At 46.8% G+C, this 19,147-nt stretch overlaps 1 protein-coding gene and 1 non-coding gene across 9 annotated transcripts in view; one reads left to right on the top strand and one right to left on the bottom strand.

Annotated features, from left to right (window-relative positions):
* Positions 1-19,147, top strand: part of KDM4A (lysine demethylase 4A) — a 48,691-nt gene that overhangs the window by 23,557 nt on the left and 5,987 nt on the right. For 7 of the 8 annotated variants that reach the window (XM_025420415.3, XM_049094087.1, XM_025420418.3 and 4 more), the window contains exons 12-18: positions 6,232-6,352; positions 11,722-11,903; positions 13,318-13,522; positions 13,993-14,069; positions 15,189-15,244; positions 17,148-17,256; positions 17,578-17,763. In XM_025420415.3, coding sequence (XP_025276200.1) covers positions 6,232-6,352; positions 11,722-11,903; positions 13,318-13,522; positions 13,993-14,069; positions 15,189-15,244; positions 17,148-17,256; positions 17,578-17,763 — 936 coding nt within the window. Of the gene's footprint in view, positions 1-6,231; positions 6,353-6,608; positions 6,744-11,721; positions 11,904-13,317; positions 13,523-13,992; positions 14,070-15,188; positions 15,245-17,147; positions 17,257-17,577; positions 17,764-19,147 lie in introns of those variants that run through there. The other variant, XR_007402267.1, reaches the window with a different exon arrangement.
* LOC112642667 (U6 spliceosomal RNA) lies at positions 7,585-7,691 on the bottom strand. Its single transcript, XR_003125371.1, has one exon. It is a non-coding gene; the product is annotated as a U6 spliceosomal RNA (small nuclear RNA).

The following is a 19,147-nucleotide window of genomic DNA, read 5'->3' as shown; positions in this document are numbered from 1 at the left end:
ACTGAGTCTGAGATGAGTACGGATTTATTGTCTTCCGGTTCTTCTGGAGTCTGACATGGGCCTCATTATGCTAAAATCAGGGTGTCAACAGGGCTTTGTACCTCCCTGAAAATTCCAGAGAGAGACCCCTTGCCCCTTGTCCTGCTCAGGCTGCTTATGTTCCTTGGTCCTTGCCTTTTTCTTTCATCTTCAAAAGCAGCCACATTGGCCAGGTCTTGCTTACATCACATCACTTAGACATTGAGTCTTCTGCTTCCGTCTTCACTATTAAGCACTGTTTGATTACATTGGGCCTGCCCAGAGAATCTAGGATAATCTTGTTATTTTATCTGATGAGCAAACTTAATGTTTTTCATGTCAACATAGCATTCACAGGGATTAGAAGTGCACATCTCTGGGGTCCGTCTGGGGTCTGTCTGCCACATGTGTAGTACCTCTTGTCTCACAGGTTTCTTTTCTCTCTGCTGGTAAAACCCTATGCAGCCCCTTTTTCAAATACAGTTGGAGGGAATTCCCTATGATCTCATTTCTTTTCTTAATCTTCTCAAAAAGAGTCTTGGATGCATTTATTCCTTAAGTTCTAGCAGACAAACTATCTCAGCAAAGTCCTGATGCCTCCCAGTTGCCCAGTCCTTTGGCCACTTCCTGCTCAGCCCTTGGCATCCCTTGGCACTGTGGCTTTCCCCTCCTTGCCCTCTATTCCTCCTGTACTCTCTGTGGCGGGATCTCTTTTTTCTCTTTCTCTTCCTCCTCCTATTCCCAAAGGCTTGATCTCCTTTCAGTTTATCTTCTACCAGTAATGTCATTCACTCCCACGATTTCAATTCTCAACCTGATGCTAAGTATCCTTAAATCTACAGCTCTTGCTCTGACCTGCTTTCTGAACCCTCAGGCTAATTTCTTTTTGCCCCTCTGGGTGTTTCCACAGAAACAGGGTGGGTGTTACCTGCCTATCATGTTTAACTTGGCTTGTTTCTACTCCCCCTTCATCTGCATGAATCCTCTTAGGTCCCTCTCGCCTTGGTGATCCAGACTGGAAATCCCGCCATTTCTGGTTCCTTTATTTTTTCTTACTTCCTAGTCTTTGCCACTGCCATATCCCAGATTTAGGCCTATTTACTAGGTGGTCTTCAAAGGGGCAATGCAAGAAGGTTATCTGGATGCAGAAATAATGGAACTTTATGTATTTATTTATTTTTTAAAAGATTTTATTTATTCATGAGAGACAGAGAGAGAGAGAGAGAGAGAGACCGAGACACAGGCAGAGGGAGAAGCAGGCTCCATGCAGGGAGCCCAACGTGAGACTTGATCCCGGGTCTCCAGGATCAGGCCCTGGGCTGAAGGTGGCACTAAACCGCTGAGCCACCCAGGCTGCCCCTGGAACTTAAATTAAAAAAAAAAAAAAAGGCAATTTAAAAAAACTCTGTGCCATGCCTGAGGCTCAAACTCACGACCCCAGAACAAGAGTCACATGCTCTTTTGACTGAGCCACCCAGGCTCCTCAATGGAACTTTATCTTTTTTTTTTTTTTGAAAAGATTTTATTTATTCATGGGGGGGGGGGGGGGGGAGAGAGAGGAGCAGAGACACAGGCAGAGGGAGAAGCAGGCCCCATGCAGGGAGCCCAATGTGGGACTCGATCCCGAGTCTCCAGGATCAGGCCCTGGGCTGAAGGCGGCGCTAAACCTCTGAGCCACCTGGGCTGCCTGGAACTTTATCTTTTTATAGTTTATTTTTGTAAATTAAGATTTTTTTTTAAGATTTTATTTATTCATGAGAATACACAGAGAGGAGGGGGGGGGGCAGAGACACAGGCAGAAAGAAAAAGAAAAGCAGGCTCCATGCAGGGAGCCTGATACAGGACTCGATCCTGGGTCTCCAGGATCATGCCCTGGGCTGAAGGCAGTGCTAAACTGGTGAGCCACCTGGGCTGCTGCCCCTCCCCCCTTTTAAGATTATTTATTTTTCATGAGAGACACCGGCAGAGGGAAAAGTAGGCTCTCGGCAGGGAGCGTGATGTGGGACTCGATCCTGGGACCCCAGGATCATACCCTGAGCCGAAGGCAGACACGTTCAACCACTGAGCTACCCAGGTGTCCCAAGATTTATCTATTTGAGGAAGAGCGTACATGTCCACCTGCATGGCAGTGGCGGGAGAGAATTAGGGGCTGAGGGAGATTGTCTTAGGCATACTCTGCGCTGAGCAGAGAGCCCAGCTCCAGGCTTGATCTCATAACCCTGAGACCATGGCCTGAGCCGAAACCAAGAGTCAAATGCTTAGTCCATTGTGCTACTCAGGCGCCTATTCTTCTTTTAAAATATGCATAAACACATTGGTGCATGTAATTTGTTAGTAAGTATTACATATGATGGTGGTGCATGTCCCTAAAGTTTTTTAGTTCCATGGTTGCACTGTGAAATACATTTGAGTATTGTTTTCCAGTTTGTTTTATCCAAAGAACCCTTTGTTTAAGTGAAATCTTTCTCATTTGAAAAGTATAAATCGAAAGCAGGGCTGTTTTGGTTGGAGGCTCTTGAGGGGCTTTCTTGTGCACTTTGGAAATTGCTGGTTTATAGCCTGTCAGTATAGTTCAGATCTGATTAAAAGTCTGTGATCATTGGGGCGCCTGGCTGGCTCTATTCTCCCTGGACGTAGCTTGCTCAGAATTTGGTTTTTCTTGGCATTCCAAGTGCAGGCCTCGAGTTCTCTGGTCTGTGTAGTTAACACGTGAAGCCTGTAGGCCTAGTGTGACTTCTGAAGTGGCCCTGCAGTACCACCACTTCTCTCTAGCACTGCTGATGAATTGTTTTTTTCATAGTTGCAAAGTAGCCCTCCTCCAGGCCTTGTTTCCTTGCTTAATGGTTTTAGCTAACTCTATTTCTCCTAAATGTAGGATGATCAAGATTTTTTTTTTTTAATGATACTATGTATTTGTTCACGAGAGATTGCAGAGAGAGGCAGAGACATAGGCAGAGGGAGAAGCAGGTTCTTTGAGGGGAGCCCAATGTGGGACTCAAACTCGGTACTCAAGGATCATGCCCTGAGCTGAAGGCAGATGCTCAACCGTTGAGCCACCCAGGCATCCCAGTTTTTTTAGGTTTTTATTTAAATTGCCTGGTACTTATTAAGTTGCACTCCTTAATCCCCATCCCTTTCACCCATTCCCCCACCCACCTCCTGTCTGGAGTTTGTTCTCTATAGTTAAGAGTCTGTTTCTTGGTTTGTTTCTATTTCCCTTTGCTCCTTTTGTTGTTAAATTCCACATATGAGGGCAGCCCAGGTGGCTCAGTGGTTTAGCACCGCCTTCATTCAGCCCAGGGCCTGATCCTGGAGACCCGGGATCGAGTCCCACATCGGGCTCTCTGCATGAAGCCTGCTTCTGTCTCTGCCTGTGTCTCTGCCTCTCTGTGTCTCCCATGAATAAATAAATAAAATCTTAAAAAAAAAATTCCACATATGAATGAAATCCTATGATATTTGTCTTTCTCTGACTTATGTCCCTTAACATCATCCTTGAGCTCCATCCATGTTGTTGCAAATGGCAAGATTTCAGTCTTTTTTATGGCTGAATAATATTCTGTTATATATCTATATATACGTACACATACTGCATCTTTATCCTTTTAACAGTAAATGGACACTTGGGCTGCTTCCATAATTTGGCTATTGTAAATAATGCTGCTATAAACATTGGGGTGCATTATTCCTTTCAAGTAGTATTTTTGTGTTCTTTGGGTAAATACCCAGTAGTTAGTGTGATTACTGGGTTGTATGGCAGTTCTATTTTTAATTTTTTGAAGAACTTCCATACTCTTTTCCACAGGGGTTGTACCAGTTTGCATTCCCATCAGGAGTGCAAAAGGGTTCCTTTATTTTGATGTAGTCACAATAGTTTATTTTTGCTTTTGTTTCTTTTGCCTTGGGAGACATATCTAGAAAAAAGTTGCTATGGCCAATGTCAGAAATTACTGCCTGTGCAAATCTTTTTTAGAATTTTTATGGTTTCAGGTCTCACATTTAGGTCTTTAATCCATTTTGAAGTTATTTTTGTGTGTGGTGTAAGAAAGTGGTCCAGCTTCATTCTTTTGCATGTAGCTGTCCAGTTTTCTGTACACGGCTTGTTGAAGAGACTGTCTCTTCCCCACAGCATATTCTTTCCTGCTTTTTTAAATGCAATTGACTATATACTTGTGGGTTTATTTCTGGGTTTTCCGTTCCATTGATCTGTGTGTCTTTGTGCCATTAACATACTGTTTTGATCACTGCAGCTTTGTAACATAACTTGAAGTCTGGAATTGTGATGCTTCCAGCTTTGCTTTGCTTTTCACTATTGCTTTGGGTGTTTGGGGATCTTTTGTGGTTCCATACAAATTTTAGGATTCTTTGTTCTATTTCTGTGAAAAATGCTGTTGCTGTTTTGATAGTAATTACATTAACTGTGTACATTGCTTTGAGTACTATAGACATTTTTAAAGTATTTATTCTTCCAATTCATAAGTGTGGAATGTCTTTCCATTTTTTTGTGTCATCTTCAGTTTTTTTTCATCAGTGTTTCATAGTTTACACAGTGTAGATCTTTCCCTCTTTGTTTAGGTTTATTCTTAGGTATCTTAGTATTTTTGGTATAATTGTAAAGGGGATTCTTTTCTTTTTGTTGCTTCATTATTGGTGTATAGAAATGGAGCAGAGTTCTGGAGATTGATTTTTGTATCCTGAGACTTCACTGAATTCCTTTATCAGTTCTAGCAGTTTTTTGGTGGAGTCTTCCAGGTTTTCTATATATGGTGTCATGTCATCTGTAAATAGAGTTTTACTTCTTCATTACCGATCTAGGTACATTTTATTTCTTGTCTGATTGCTGTGGCTAGGACTTCCAGTACTATTAAATAAAGTAGTGAGACTGGACATCCTTGTCTTGTTCCTGACCTTAGAAGAAAAGCTCTCAATTTTTCTCCATTGAGGATGTTAGCTGTGGGTTTTTCATAAATGGCCTTTATTGTGTCGAGGTATGTTCCCTTTAAACCTAGTTTGTTGAGTTTTTTTGTTTTTTGTTTTTTGTTTTAAGATTTTATTTATTTATTCATGAGGGACACAGAGAGAGGCAGAGACACAGGCAGAGGGAGAAGCAGGCCCCATGCAGGGAGCCCAACATGGGACTCGATTCTGGGTCTCCAGGATCATGCCCTGGGCTGTAGGCGGTGCTAAACCCGCTGAGCCACCCAGGCTGCCTTTTGAGAGTTTTTATCATGAATGGATGTTGTACTTTGTCAGATGCTTTCTCTGAGAGGAATGACCCAAATTTTAAATACAGTGACTGGAAAGAAACTCTTGTGGTATTACTGAGTCAGTGTTGTACATCTTAAACCTAATTGTGCTTGCTCTGACATTATGTAAATGGAGCATTAGTCAAATCAACTTTGGCTTTTGTAGCTAGGTCAGAGTTTTTAAAATTTTTATTTATTTATTTTTGAAAAGATTTTATTTGTTTATCCATGAGAAACACAGAGGCAGAGACGCAGGCAGAGGGAGAAGCAGGCTCTCTGCAGGGAGCCCGATGTGGGACTCGATCCCGGGACCCCAGGATCACTCCCTGAGCCAAAGACAGACGCTCAACCGCCGAGCCACTCAGGTGTTCCATTAGGTCACAGTTTTAAATACTCTGTCCTGTCTGATGAGGAAACTAGCTGACAAATAAATAGTATCAACTAGAGCTGAGGGCTTGACAGCGCGTGAGGAGAAGCTGGCCTATTTGACTTTAGTGGGTCAACTGTTCCTCACCCCTTCGGATGTCCTCTAGCATTTCAAGTCTGATGGCCCAGCTGCCTGGCTCTTTGTAACAGGTGTTCCTGCCCTTCTGGTCCATGAAAAGGGGCACCTGGTTTCTCTGGGGCTTTCTGAGATGCAATCTCATGACCCAGACTTTAAGGGAGGGGGCATGGCTTTCCTGTAGAGTACATTTATTTTTGGTAGATTTGTTTCAGGCTGCTTTTGAGAACAGGAGCTATACTTGTTAGGCACAAATTTTGCCCTAAAATGTTTACATAATCCTAGTTTAGATTAATTTGTGTGGTACTGTCATTTTGGTTTATCCAAAGGCAGGTGTATTCTGTGTTTGGTTTTATATTTCTCTTTAGGCCTGCCCTTTCTGTTGGTTTTCACTGTAGGACCAACCTCTGCTGTGTCCCTAAGTGGAGGCAAGACCAATTTGATTTCTTCTTGTGGTTTGCCTAGGTGGCAGATGAATACATGTTTTCCCTGGAAGAGAATAAGAAGTCCAAGGGCCGTCGTCAGCCCTTAAGCAAGCTCCCCCGCCATCACCCACTCGTGTTGCAGGATTGCGTCAGTGATGATGGTAAGTGTTGCTTTCCCTCTTGACCAGGAAGAGGAAAGTGTTTCACCCCATTAGGACTTGCTCTGACAGGACATTGGGAAGCCCAGCTAAGTGCCAGGGGTGGGCCCATGCTTCACTGTTCTCCCAGATACTCCACAAAGAGAACAGGATCTCATTTGATACTTAATTTATAATCATATTTCTTTGTATGTCTATGTATCTTGGAATGTACCTAATACAGGATGATCGCATGCAGGTTCTTCTCTTTCTTTACTAGGAGGTACAGGCTGATATTTCTGGATAGCAATTCTGTCAATGATGCCAAGCCAAATGCTGAATGTGTAGCTACAGAGATTACTAAGATATGTCCGTGCCCTCAAAAAGCTCACAAGGTAGTGGGGCAAACTGACAGGTAAACAGATCTAAAGAGAGGAGATGTTAATCTACAGCAGAAGGGAGAGCGTGAAGATCGATTCAGAGGGAGCTGCTCAGTTAAAGGGCCAGGCCAGGGTGTGATGGGTGGGCCAGAGTGAGGTGGGGGAGGCTGAGAGGGAGGCCTTACTATAGTGGGCCTTCAGGAGCCTTCAATGGTTTTTTTTTTTTTTTTCCTTTGACGGGTTTTAAGTGGCCAGATGTACATAAGAAGGAATGCTCCTGGGCAGCTCGGGTGGCTTAGTGGTTTAGTGCCGCCTTCAGCCCAGGGAGTGATCCTGGGGACCCTGGGATCAAGTCCCGCGTTGGGCTCCCTGCATGGGGCCTGTTTCTCCCTCTGCCTGTGTCTCTGCCTCTCTCTGTGTCTCTCATGAGTAAATAGATAAAATCTTAAAAAAGAAAGAAAAAGAAAGAAAAAGAAAAGAAGGATTGCTCCTAGCGACTGCATCTAGAGAATGGGTTTGAGGGCAACAGATGGGCTTTTGCCTTGGTCTCTGCGAGACCCTCTGCGAGCGGAGGGTCTGAAGCAGGATGATGGTGGTAAGGATGGGGGAGGGATACAGTGACGGGTGTTGGGAGCCTAAAGTCAGCTGGATTTAGGGGTTGGGTGTAGAGCTGTGAGTGTGGGGCATGTAGAAGCCTGAGTTCAATGCCTCCCTGCATTGTAGCTTTGGTTGGGATTAGAAACCTAAGTTCAGTGTCTGTGGGGAATGTAGATTTGGGGCTCAGCAGAGGTAGTGTTTGATACCTTTTGAAAAATTTTAACCAAAATGGGGCACCTGGGTGGCTCAGTTAAGTGTCAGACTCCTTTTTTTTTTTTTTTTAATATGGAACGCTTCACGAATTTGCGTGTCATCCTTGCGCAGGGGCCATGCTAATCTTCTCTATATCGTTCCAATTTTAGTATATGTGCTGCCGAAGCGAGCACAGTGTCAGACTCTTGATTTCAGCTCAGGTCATGATTTTCAGGGTCCAGGTCGTGGTCCACCAGGTCGTGGGCTTTGGGCTCAGCGGGGAGTCTGCTTGAGAGTCTCTCCCTCTGCTCCCCCCCTCCCCCACATGCTCTCTCAAATAAATAAATAACTTTAAAAATTTTATTAAACTTTTTTTTTTTTTTTTAAGCGGAAGTGTAGTTGACACACTATTACATTACTTCCAGGTATACAGCATAGTGATTGGACAGCTCTGGTATTCTGTGCTCACCACGAGTGTAGCTACCGTTGGTTTGATAACCTTTACTTAGAGTACATGAGGCCACTTGGGAGAGGGCAGAGGCTGGGGGTGGAAAGACAGGAAGAGGAGCCGGTGAAGGAGACAGAAGGGAAATAGGCAGAGATTGGAGCAGAAATGGGAACTGTGTCTATCGCTGGAGCTCAGAGTTGTTGGCCTCAGCGCAGCGTGGTCTCCTGTGCTGCCTGGAGCTCGAGTTCCAGTAACATGAGTGTGGCCAAGTCTCTGGCAGTGAGCAGGTCCTTTGTTACTCTTGACTGATGCCAGGTCCTTTCCTGCCCTGCCCTTCCTGGCACCAGTGACTGGGTGAGAAGGCCCAGACTCTCACCAGCCTCCCTGCTCCTGAAGCAAGCCCTATGTTCCCTTTCTCTTCTGATCCCTATCTCTGCTGTTTTCCTTGGTAGTAGGATTGTGATAAGCGAGTGGGGAAAGTCTTGAGATCCTCTAGTCAAAAGTAGGCCAGAGCCTGTGTCAGAGTCTTAAGAAGTCTCTCTGCTCTTCCTCTGGCCCAGATGGAGCTTGGGTTCTCTGGGTAGCAGCAGCCTAGCTTCAGGATCCCCTGACCCCAACCCCCTGGTGCTCTAAAGGCTCCAAATAGAGGTTGTAGGAAATTGGAACAGGAAACATTTATAGAGAGGACAACAGAATTACCCTGCAAAGGTGACCACTTGCATGTCTTAATGTGTTAATCTTCCTGATTTTCCTAGCCAGATACTAGATTATATCCATGTATGTCTTTTTATAATGATGCCATTGAGATAATAACGTAGGACCTCACAGCTATTCATGATCAATTTTAAATGTGGAAATGTTGAAGAGATGGAAGCCCCGTGCGTGCCTCCTGTTGTCAGCAGCCGCTGCCATGTTGCCGTGGGCGCTCGCTCTGCTTGTGTTATTGGGGTACATGCCGCATACACTTGCCACCACATGAGAGTGGGTTGTCCTCATCAGGTCACTTGAAGTGCACCGAGAGGCACTTCCTCAAGAGTCATATAAATGCTGTTGCCACACCTAGGAAAATAGGCAGTGTTTCATGATGTTCTCCCATCTTCAGTCCATGTTAATTTTTCCCTACTTATCCCAAAAGTGTGTTTCATAGCTTTTTCCCTTTAAACCAGTATAAACCAAACCGGGGTCACCCATTTCAAAGTCTTGTTTCTTTAGTCTCTTAGTCTAGCATGCGCCTCCCCTTACCAAATTTATTTTTTTTTTTTTTAATTTTTATTTATTTATGATAGTTACAGAGAGAGAGAGAGAGGCAGAGACACAGGCAGAGGGAGAAGCAGGCTCCATGCACCGGGAGCCCGATGTGGGATTCGATCCCGGGTCTCCAGGATCGCGCCCTGGGCCAAAGGCAGGCGCCAAACCGCTGCGCCACCCAGGGATCCCACCAAATTTTTTTTAATCGAGGAATAAAATACTCAATGAAATACATCTTTCTTGTGCATCTCAGTGATGGTTTATACATGTAAATTGTAAATTTCCTGCAATTTTCACTTAACATAGTGAACATTTTTCCTTCTCATTACAGTGGTTATAAGTGGAGTGATTTTTTTTTTTTTAAGATTTTATTTATTCATGAGTGACACAGAGAGGGAGGCAGAGACACAGGCAGAGGGAGAAGCAGGCTCCATGCGGGGAGCCTGACATGGGACTCGATCCCGGGTCGCCAGGATCATACCCTGGGCAGAAGGCGGTGCTAAACAGCTGGGCCACCAGGGCTGCCTGTTTTTTTGTTTTGTTTTCTTTTGTTTTGTTTTACCACCTATGGTTTGGTAAACAGAGCAGATATCCCTGTGTTAATTTTTCTCTTGTGATTTGAGAGGCTGTCTGTTTCTGTTTCTTCTATTCAATCTTGGTCACTCTTGTTTTGCCCAGGATAAGAAAAATACTTGTGTTGGTTTAGGCACCATAGTTCCTGGTCGGCCTGTTTGATAGGGCTTGTATAGGTTGATTTTAATTGTCTGCAATGGGGATCCCTGGGTGGCTCAGCAGTTTGGTGCCTGCCTTTGGCCCAGGGCACGATCCTGGAGTCCCGGTATCGAGTCCCGTGTCAGGCTCCTGGCATGGAGCCTGCTTCTCGAACTCTCTGCCGGTGTCTCTGCCTCTCTCTCTCTCTCTCTCTCTCTCTCTATGTCTATCATGAATAAATAAATAAATAAATAAATCTTAAAAAAAAATTGTCTGCAATTACCTCACTACGTTAACAGTACACTTGACTGAGGTCACACACATGGCAGCTGCCAGGGGTCATTTAACATGACTGAAGGCAGAGTAGGTAACTATTCGCACTGAGCTGGAGTTGCTAGAAATGAACAAATAAATAGGCACCTAGTGCAAGTACATACCAGCGCCTTCCTTGGGCTGTTCTGCTTAGATCTGTAGGGCCTTTTCATAGTGGTTCTGTCTGGGAAGTGAGATCCTAGCTGGGGATTCCTGATGCCTCTACATAGCTAGATATGGTGACTCCAATGAGGGCTTCACGTAGTGTCACTGGCATGGAGCCAATCTCCTGTAAGATGTGTCATACTTGGACCTTTTTTTGGACTCACTCGCCAAAGAAGGACATCCCAAATGTGACCTCTCATATTTCCCTCACTTGGGGGAGCATCTGGAGAAACACTATTTCATTTATTTTGATGTTTGTTGCTCCTTTTACCAAAGATTGCTTCCGTTGACCCATAATATTAGAGTTGTGGTATTTTCCTCCCTCCTTCATGGTTTATGTTGGAATCCAGTGGGCTAAGTCCATCTCACTGATTTACTGGGAACTGGAAGGGGTATACCTGTATCACATCCATCTTGTTTTTTGAGCCCAGTTTTTTTGTTTTCCATTCAGCAGTGTGTCCCTTTCTTTTGGGAAGATGGCACCTGGAGGGGATTTTCCTTCCTCAGGCAGTGCTGGGGCCCAATGAATCCTACACTCTGCTGTGTTAGAGTAATGAAGAGACACAAATTTGTCATCTAGACCAGAGGTCTGTGAAGGACCAGATAGTAAATATTTCAGACTTCATAGGCTTCACATATTCTTCTTTCTTCCCTTTAATCCTTTAAAAATGTAAAAACAGTTCTTAGCCCCCCAAGTGGATTGCATTTGTCTTGTGGGCCATGATTGTGTGTTAGGCCTTGGCCTAGACTTAAGGTGTGGGAAAGAGGGTTCGTCTTGGTCACGCTCTACCTTCCTCTGAGCAGAGCCAGGACAGTTGGGGATCCCTGTCCAGAAAAGGCAGCTGTCCCACCAACCTTTGCAGAGGGAACTAGAAAGTTCTGACTAACGCACATGACATAAAAACCTTTAAGTCTTGCCATTTCCTTGTTTTTTTTTTTTTTTCCCCCCCTTTTTTCCCTTCAGTGCAACTGTAGAGAAAACTCTTAAAAGGTAGGGACTCAACATGCTAACATACCGGAGACAACAAGTAACGTGGTTTCTGGCAAGACTGTGTCTTACTGTGCTGCCCTTGGGCACAGGCTTTGAACGCAGGCAGCTGTTAGGGGAGAGGAGCAGGCTGGACTCTGGGTAAGAAGAGAAGGGGCTACAGGCAGGACCATCTGCAGTATCATACAAGTATTGAAGAAGTCTGTTGAAAATTGCTTCTGCCCTTTGCCTTTATCACCTATAGGGTCTTAGGTTTAGGCCAGCCTGGAACCAGGCTGAGCTCATCTGCTCTCTAGGCAGAGTTACACATGTACGGGGCTGGTGCTGACTTGTGCTCTGCTCTCTGCTCCAGAGTCGTCTGAACAGCTGACCCCTGAGGAGGAGGCTGAGGAGACAGAGGCCTGGGCCAAGCCCCTGAGCCAACTATGGCAGAACCGACCCCCAAACTTTGAGGCTGAAAAGGAATTCAATGAGACCATGGCCCAGCAGGCCCCTCACTGCGCTGTCTGTATGATCTTTCAGACTTACCATCAGGTAAGCCCACTTCATCCTCTCCTTTTATCCAGAGCCAGCAGTCCGGAGGGAAGCGAGGTTTAATTGTGGGTACAGAGCTTGTCACTGGTTGTCTTGGGAAAGACATGTTCTTCTAGTATTCACTGCCCCATCCATGTACTGTAGTCAGGTTTCTCCAGGCAGATAATCCAGCAATGTGAGTTTTTACCTGAGAATGGTTTGCAGAACAACTGGGGTGTGGCTTAGCCTTGGGGGGATTCCCTGTACCCTGTGGCATTTACACCATTTGCAGAGAAATCTGTTGTTATCTTTCTAGTCAGAAACTCTTCCTTCCAGGTGTTTTTTTTTCCTGGCCAGGCTGAAGCACTGTGCATTTCTTTAGTCTGCCAGAGCCTCCAGTACAGTCTTTCCTTTCTCTTTGCTACAGTGGGTGTTGGTGAAACTAGGGTGGGGAGGTAGGAGTAGAAGGTGTGCAGGAGGGGGAGGCACTGGGGCTGAGTTCATCTGTGCCCCTTGGGTTCCTGGGGCATTGATGGCCATCCACACCAGCATGTGCCAGGTGAGGAGCTTGGTCTCAGCTGGGACCTGCACAGGGTGACCTGGCATGGCTGCACTGAGCCTGGCATGGCCCCAGATTTCACGCTTGCCAAAGAATGGAACTGTGAGACCATACATACTTTGGGTTAGTAGCTCACTGCTTCTTTCCATTGACCGAAAAAAGGCAGAACTGAAGAATTGTATGTGCCCTTGCCTGCGAGGCAAGTACAACCATGGCCTGGTTGTACTGTTAGCAGACCTATCAAGTGGGTCTCTGTTTTCATGAGGGGCATGTACTTAGGGTTGACATATTTGAGGCCCTGTCCTTGAAATGCTGGTAGTGCCAGCATATATTTGCAGTTAGGGTATTTGTCAAGGGAAGTACATGGACCTACCATTCTTTCTGAAGGGACCCCTAGCCAGGAATCACAGGTGGGTCTCCAGCCATGTGGCAGTGCTTGCAGCTTAGGTGACTCACTGCTGTTGGCCCCTGGGGGAAATCACGCTAGTCTGTTAGGAGCACCAGCTCTGGGTCCTCTCCCTGGGCGGGGGCCACCATGCAGTGCCACACATAGGGGAGCCCACGAGAGCAACCTTGCTAACATCTCAGCGCGTTTTATTACCACTTGGTTTGGAAAGATTGAAATCCCAGTTGCCTCTTACCTCGCTCCATTTCCTCAGTTGTCCCCAGGGGCCTTTGTTTGATGCCGTTGTGGGAAATTGAATTTGAGTCATTAGAGGTAACTTCAATTAGCAGCTCTGGGATAATAGCTGCCACCTAGGAACTGTAGCCAGAGTCCTACCAGTAAGAGAGGCAGCTTTCTGCTGACAGAGCAGGTGGGAAGCTGGGAATACAGGCACATGCTCACTGAGGGCTGCCCCTGCTTGCTCTCCTTAGGTTGAGTTTGGAGGCCTTAGTCAGAGCTGTGGAAACACTTCAGCTCTGGCCCCCCAGAAGCAGAGGACCAAGCCATTGATTCCAGAAATGTGTTTCACCTCCACTGGCTGCAGCACCGACATCAACCTTTCTACCCCTTACCTTGAGGAGGACGGCACTAGTCTTCTAGTTTCCTGCAAGAAGTGCAGTGTCCGCGTCCATGCCAGTGAGTGGTTCACCTTTGCTCTACGGCCTGACCCAGAGGCCTGCTCACTGTGGTCTCACCCCATGTTGGCCTCACCCCAGCTTTCCAGGGGCCTTCCTAGGCCCTCAAGTGCAAAGATTGCTCTTGTGTTGTTGGGGAGTTCGCTGCTGATAATTGAAGTTCCACCATTGATTTTGGGGTCTTTGCTTGTGTAGTCAACCTTGTACTTTTCTCTGGGCTGCACATACCGGGGGAGAAGGGAGGGATTAGTTCCCTGCGTGCTCGTACCAGGGAATCTACAGTCTTTGACTTTTGAGACCTTGGGCCATACCGTGTGGGTGAATCCTGGGGCCCCTGACTCTAGAATTCAGAGGTTTTTCTGTAAGATTTGGTTACAGCTTTCAGACTGGTGGTATATGGAAAAGAGTTGCAAGTATATATTCTTACTCTGGTCTCTGGGTTTAATTTACTCATCTTGGTGTCCTTGTTAGGTTGCTATGGGGTCCCCCCGACAAAGGCTTCTGAAGACTGGATGTGTTCTCGATGTTCAGCCAATGCCCTGGAGGAGGTGAGTGTGTCCACAGTGTTGCTGTCTTGCCTGTGAGACTTGGGGTTTGCTCAGGGCCAGGTTTTTTTTGTATGGACTTACTTTCTTCTTCTTTTTTGTATGGACTTACTTTCTTCTTCTTTCTTCTTCCTTCTTCTTTCTTCTTCTTCTTCTTCTTCTTCTTCTCCTCCTCCTCCTCCTCCTCCTCCTCCTCCTCCTCCTCCTCCTCTCCTCCTCCTCCTTCTCCTCCTCCTTCTTTCTTTCTTCTTCTTTCTTCTTCTATTTCTTCTTCTTCTTCTTCTTTCTTCTTTCTTCTTTCTTCTTTCTTCTTTCTTCTTATTTCTTTTTTTTAGATTTTACTTATTTTATTAGAGATCACAAAGGGAGGGAGGGCCAGAGGGACAGGAAAACAAGCAGACTCCCCACTGTGCAGGGAGTCCGACATGGGGCTTGATCCCAGAACCCCGAGATCATGACCTGAGCTGAAGGCCTACGCTTAACTAAGCCACCCAGGTGCCCCTCATGTGGGCTTTCTGTCTCCAGCAGTCTGCACAGGGCCTGGTTCACAGTGATGTCAGAGTGGGTATTGTCAGAATAAATCCCCATAGCCTGGTTGCTGCTCAGCTATGGCAGGACATGTATCAGTCTGAAAGTTGTATTTGCTACATTGTATCTGGACCAAGTAGGTCCCCCTGTGAACCAGCTATAACCCCCTTTAAAGAACTTAGCTATTGGGTTGGGCCATCAGAACGGGGCTCAGATGCTTCATTTAGTAGCTCTCTCCTCTTTATCCCCTGCCCCGGAACCTTGGCAGCACCCCACGTAGGAGGCGGGCAGAGACCTGTAATGCCTTCAGTTTGGACAGAGCGTTCTTGGTGACCACTTACAGCTGTTACTATTAACAACGAAGAGGATTATGTTAAGTCAGGCAAATACTTGGTATACTTTAGCTCTGGGTGGTCTCCTTGTCTTCCTGTGGGGGAGTCCTGCTTATGTGGACTGTGTAGGCGAGGCCCCACATGCCATTAAGCCACTTTCTTATGTGGAGGCTGCAGTTACCCAAAGGAGGCCAAGGAGAGAGCAGATTGGATGTTAATGACTTGGTGGTAACCGCCCTTCCTCCCCATCCCTTCTTGGCAGGATTGCTGTTTGTGCTCACTACGAGGGGGAGCCCTACAGAGAGCCAATGATGACAGGTGAGTTTCTGAGCAGTGGCTCCGCTGCTCAGCTCTGGAGCAGCGTTGGAGAGGCTCTGAGAGGGCAGTGGCCGTTCATCAAAATGACTGATGGAGGGTTTGGGAAGCACATTGTTGGAGCTGGAATAGCATCTCCAAGACTAATTTTGAAAATGGGTTGCCAAGGGGAGCCAAGCAGCTCTAGACCTTTCCAATCTAGCTTCTCCTCCGAGGCAGAGATATAAGTGATGTCTTCCTTTTGGAGGAGCTAAGACAGGCGCATGAGGGTGTGGGGATCCTGCACAGACCATGTAGTGGCCCCATGGGCCAGAAGTGAGACAGTTACCTTATTGTAGCTGGGGCTGGTGCAGAGGTGGCCATGGGCATGGGCTTGTGAGCCCTTGTCCACAGGCGCACTCTGCCTGGCTCAGGCCTGTTGTTGGAAGGAGGGTGAGTGTCCTTGGGGAGCAGAGTGGGACATGGAGGAGAGCTCAGCCTCGCCCACCTGCTGTGAAGTCAGACCTACAGAAGTCTGGGCATCCTAGCCAGCAGGCAGCTTTTCTTACTGAGCTGACCCTTTGTGCCTGGTCTTAGCTTACTTGGTCTGAGGTAGAAGTGTGAGGTGGATGAAGTTTTTGCTCTGGAAAAGCTGGCTGTCCGAGGGACTGTAGTGCACACAGATTGGTGGGCAGCCGGTGGTGAATATCCTGCTTCTAGCTAACGTCCTGTGGGAATTGGAGCCTGCCTGCAGTACAGGAACCTCCCCGATCCTTTGTTCTGTTCCACATAGACAGCTCTTCTGCTTGCTGCTTCCAGGCCTTTATTTTTTTTCTTTTAAATATTCTATTTATTTATTCATGAGAGACACAGACACACACACACACACACACACACACAGAGGCAGAGACATAGGCAGAGGGAGAAGCACGCTCCAAGCAGGGAACCTGACATGGGACTTGATTCCAGGTCTCCAGGTCATGCCCTGGGCTGAAGGTGGTGCTCAACCACTGAGCCACCCTGGGCTGCCGGCTTCCAGGCCTTCAAAGGCACTTGCTGCCATTATTTGAGGTTATCCTGTTCCTCATAGTTGTGGGAGAGCGCTGTTAAAAGTTCTTCCTTACTTGGAGCAGAAGTGGCTCTCCTTGAGCCTCCCACCTTAACCCTATATCCCTAGTTCTGCTCCTGTGGGGTCATGCCAAACAAGTCTGTTCCCACAGTTGCAGAGGAGCCCCACCAATACTATACAGACAGCTTCTGTGTAGGCCCCACATTGTCTGTGATAGCTTTTATCTGGTCTGATGTTAAGAGTCACATCATGTTCCTATCAAAATGCCCAGAACTGTAATTTTCTCAAAATGTCCATTGAACAGACCTGTCAGAGTAGGTGGGGCCTGTGCCAGACCTTAACGAGTGAGCTTGCTGTGGATGCAGGGATCAGAAGGAGAGGTCATTTCAGCCCAGGGGAAAGGTTTGGGTGAAGGCCTAGAGGGGAGACCTATGGCTACTGGCAGACGGGGGACAGATGGAGACATTTTGAGGAAGCACCCAGCTTCTGTGGTAAAAGAGGTCTATATAGAGCTCTCTGATTTATTCTCACTTCCTGAAACCTACCCCTTTCAATCAGCTGTGTTTCTGCTCATTTTGCAAGAGATTTTATATGAGTTTGTGGTGTAAGAAGCGCAACCCTGTGCTAATGCAGGGCCGTATAGTAGGGACCCATTTCTGTACTCAGTGTGAACACTCCTGGTTCTTACCTTGCCAAGTCCCTGGACCTTGCAGGTGGAAGGAAGAGGCCTTGTTTGGCTAGGGAGGGAGCACTGTGTGCAGGGCCCCCCCCCCCCCCCCCCTGAATTGATAGATTTGGTGAAAAGGCAACAGGGCCTTACAGCCAGAGGTGACTGAGGTAGCCTTTGCCTTTTGGCAGGTGGGTCCACGTCTCATGTGCTGTGGCAATTTTGGAAGCAAGGTTTGTCAACATTGCCGAAAGAAGTCCAGTGGATGTGAGCAAAATTCCCTTGCCCCGCTTCAAACTGGTAAGGAAGAGGGAATGGGCTTGGGGACTCTCTCTGTCATTGCCCCATTTATATGTCTCTGGGTGGAGGAGAACATAACGTTTTTGAGGCCCAGTGGTCATCTTTTACCCTTGGTTTTGGTCAAGGTTTGTGAGGCACCATATGGTTAAAACTACTTACTGAGGACACATGTATTCATATAGGAGGTTGAAAGAGGTGTATGTACCCTTTTGTTTCGGGAAGAAGGTGCTGGTTTGGCTGTGTGCATTTAGACAGGGGAACAGTGGAGGAGACTGCAGTGGTAGCTGCTGGAGTCACTGGCTTGCTTCCCTTGTGTTGTAGAAATGCGTCTTCTGCAAGAAGCGGAGGAAAAGAACCGCTGGCTGCTGTGTGCAATGTTCTCACGGCCGTTGCCCAACTGCCTTCCACGTGAGCTGTGCCCAGGCTGCTGGGGTGATGATGCAGCCCGATGACTGGCCTTTTGTTGTCTTCATTACCTGCTTTCGACACAAGATCCCTAATCTGGAGGTGAGGGAGGATGCCATTCTAGAATCCTCTTGACAGTTTCTAGGGTCATTTTCTCTGCAGGCTATCCATTTATTGTGTCAGCAAGTATTCTCTCCAGAGTCCTGCTTTATGGAGAGTGCCAATGTGGAAGGGATGAAGAGGTGGCCCTCATCCATCTCTGCTCCCTGCCTTGTACCTCCTAATCAGCATCAAACTGCTTGTGGTCGATTCTTTGTGATTATCTGTTTACTTGTTTGCCACCCCTCCCTGAGGGGGCCCTAGCTTATTAACATGAGTGTCCCTCTTCCCTAACACGGTGTCTAGGATGTAGCAGGAGCTCTGCAGATAGTGTCAGCTGGTAGAGAGTGCTCGGAAGAGTTAACTGTTAACCACCGTACAGTAGACTTTTGTGCTTCTCTAAATAGTGAAGCTTGGAGAAAATTACATGTCATCTTAGGTAGACAAGTTATGAAAGAGTTTGGGTAGAAGGTGGCAATTGAATTGGGACTTAAACAATAAGTAGCAATTGTGAGAGGGAGGGCATTCAGGGCTTCAGAAGCAGAACAAGCAAGGCTCAGGAGAAGGTGCATGTGAGGCTGGTTCTGGGAATATGGCAGGTACTGAAAGACAAGCGGCGCCAGGCGGTTAAGGCCCTGGACTGCCCCATTTAGGAATTTGATCTCTCTTCCACTAGATGAGAACTTTTCAAAAATTGATTTTGAGCCATATTTCTTAACAGTTACTCTAGTGGTGGATTCAAAGGCTCGAAGCTGAAATTTAAGGCAGGGGGACTAGTTAGTTTGGGATTAAAGTGAGGTCTGAAGTGAGAACATACAGGGAGGTAGAGCTTTGGGGGTCACATCTAACCATGGGCTCCTACGATGGGTGGAATTGACAGGGATTGTTGACCGCCTTAGAGATTAACATGGGGAAGGTGTAAGGGAGTGTCTATTTAAGACGGCTCATGTTCTTTCCCTGAAAGATGGAAGGGATGCAAATTCGATGATGCTATTAACTGGCCAGAACTGATTCAGAGTAGGGCTGGTTCCCAGGTGAGGAGGGGGAGAAGTGAAGAGGATAGGACATTTGACATTGAGGTGATTGCTGGAGCACTCTGATGGAGCTTCTAAAGGAGGCTGCTTTAACTATGAGGGTGAAGATTTGGATCTTAGCAGTCTTTAACAGGGTAGTTCAATCCAGTTGCCATTAGAAACTGGAATCTGGAGATTCCTAATATAAGGAGCAGATGGCAGAGCAGAAGCCAGCCAAAGTAGCTGAAAAAGTACAGATGGAAGCCACTGGAGGGGGATCAGGAGGTTGTGTGCTCTGGGGCCGGCAGGTCTGGCATAGTGCTCATTGGTGCCCCACACTGAGGAGTTGCCATGGGGTCTTCTGGTCAGAAGCC

This window comes from Canis lupus, chromosome 15 (assembly GCF_003254725.2).
Source record: "Canis lupus dingo isolate Sandy chromosome 15, ASM325472v2, whole genome shotgun sequence".
In the NCBI taxonomy this organism is placed as follows: domain Eukaryota; kingdom Metazoa; phylum Chordata; class Mammalia; order Carnivora; family Canidae; genus Canis; species Canis lupus.
Note: the sequence above shows the minus strand (reverse complement) of the source record. Positions and strands in the feature narration are given on the sequence as shown.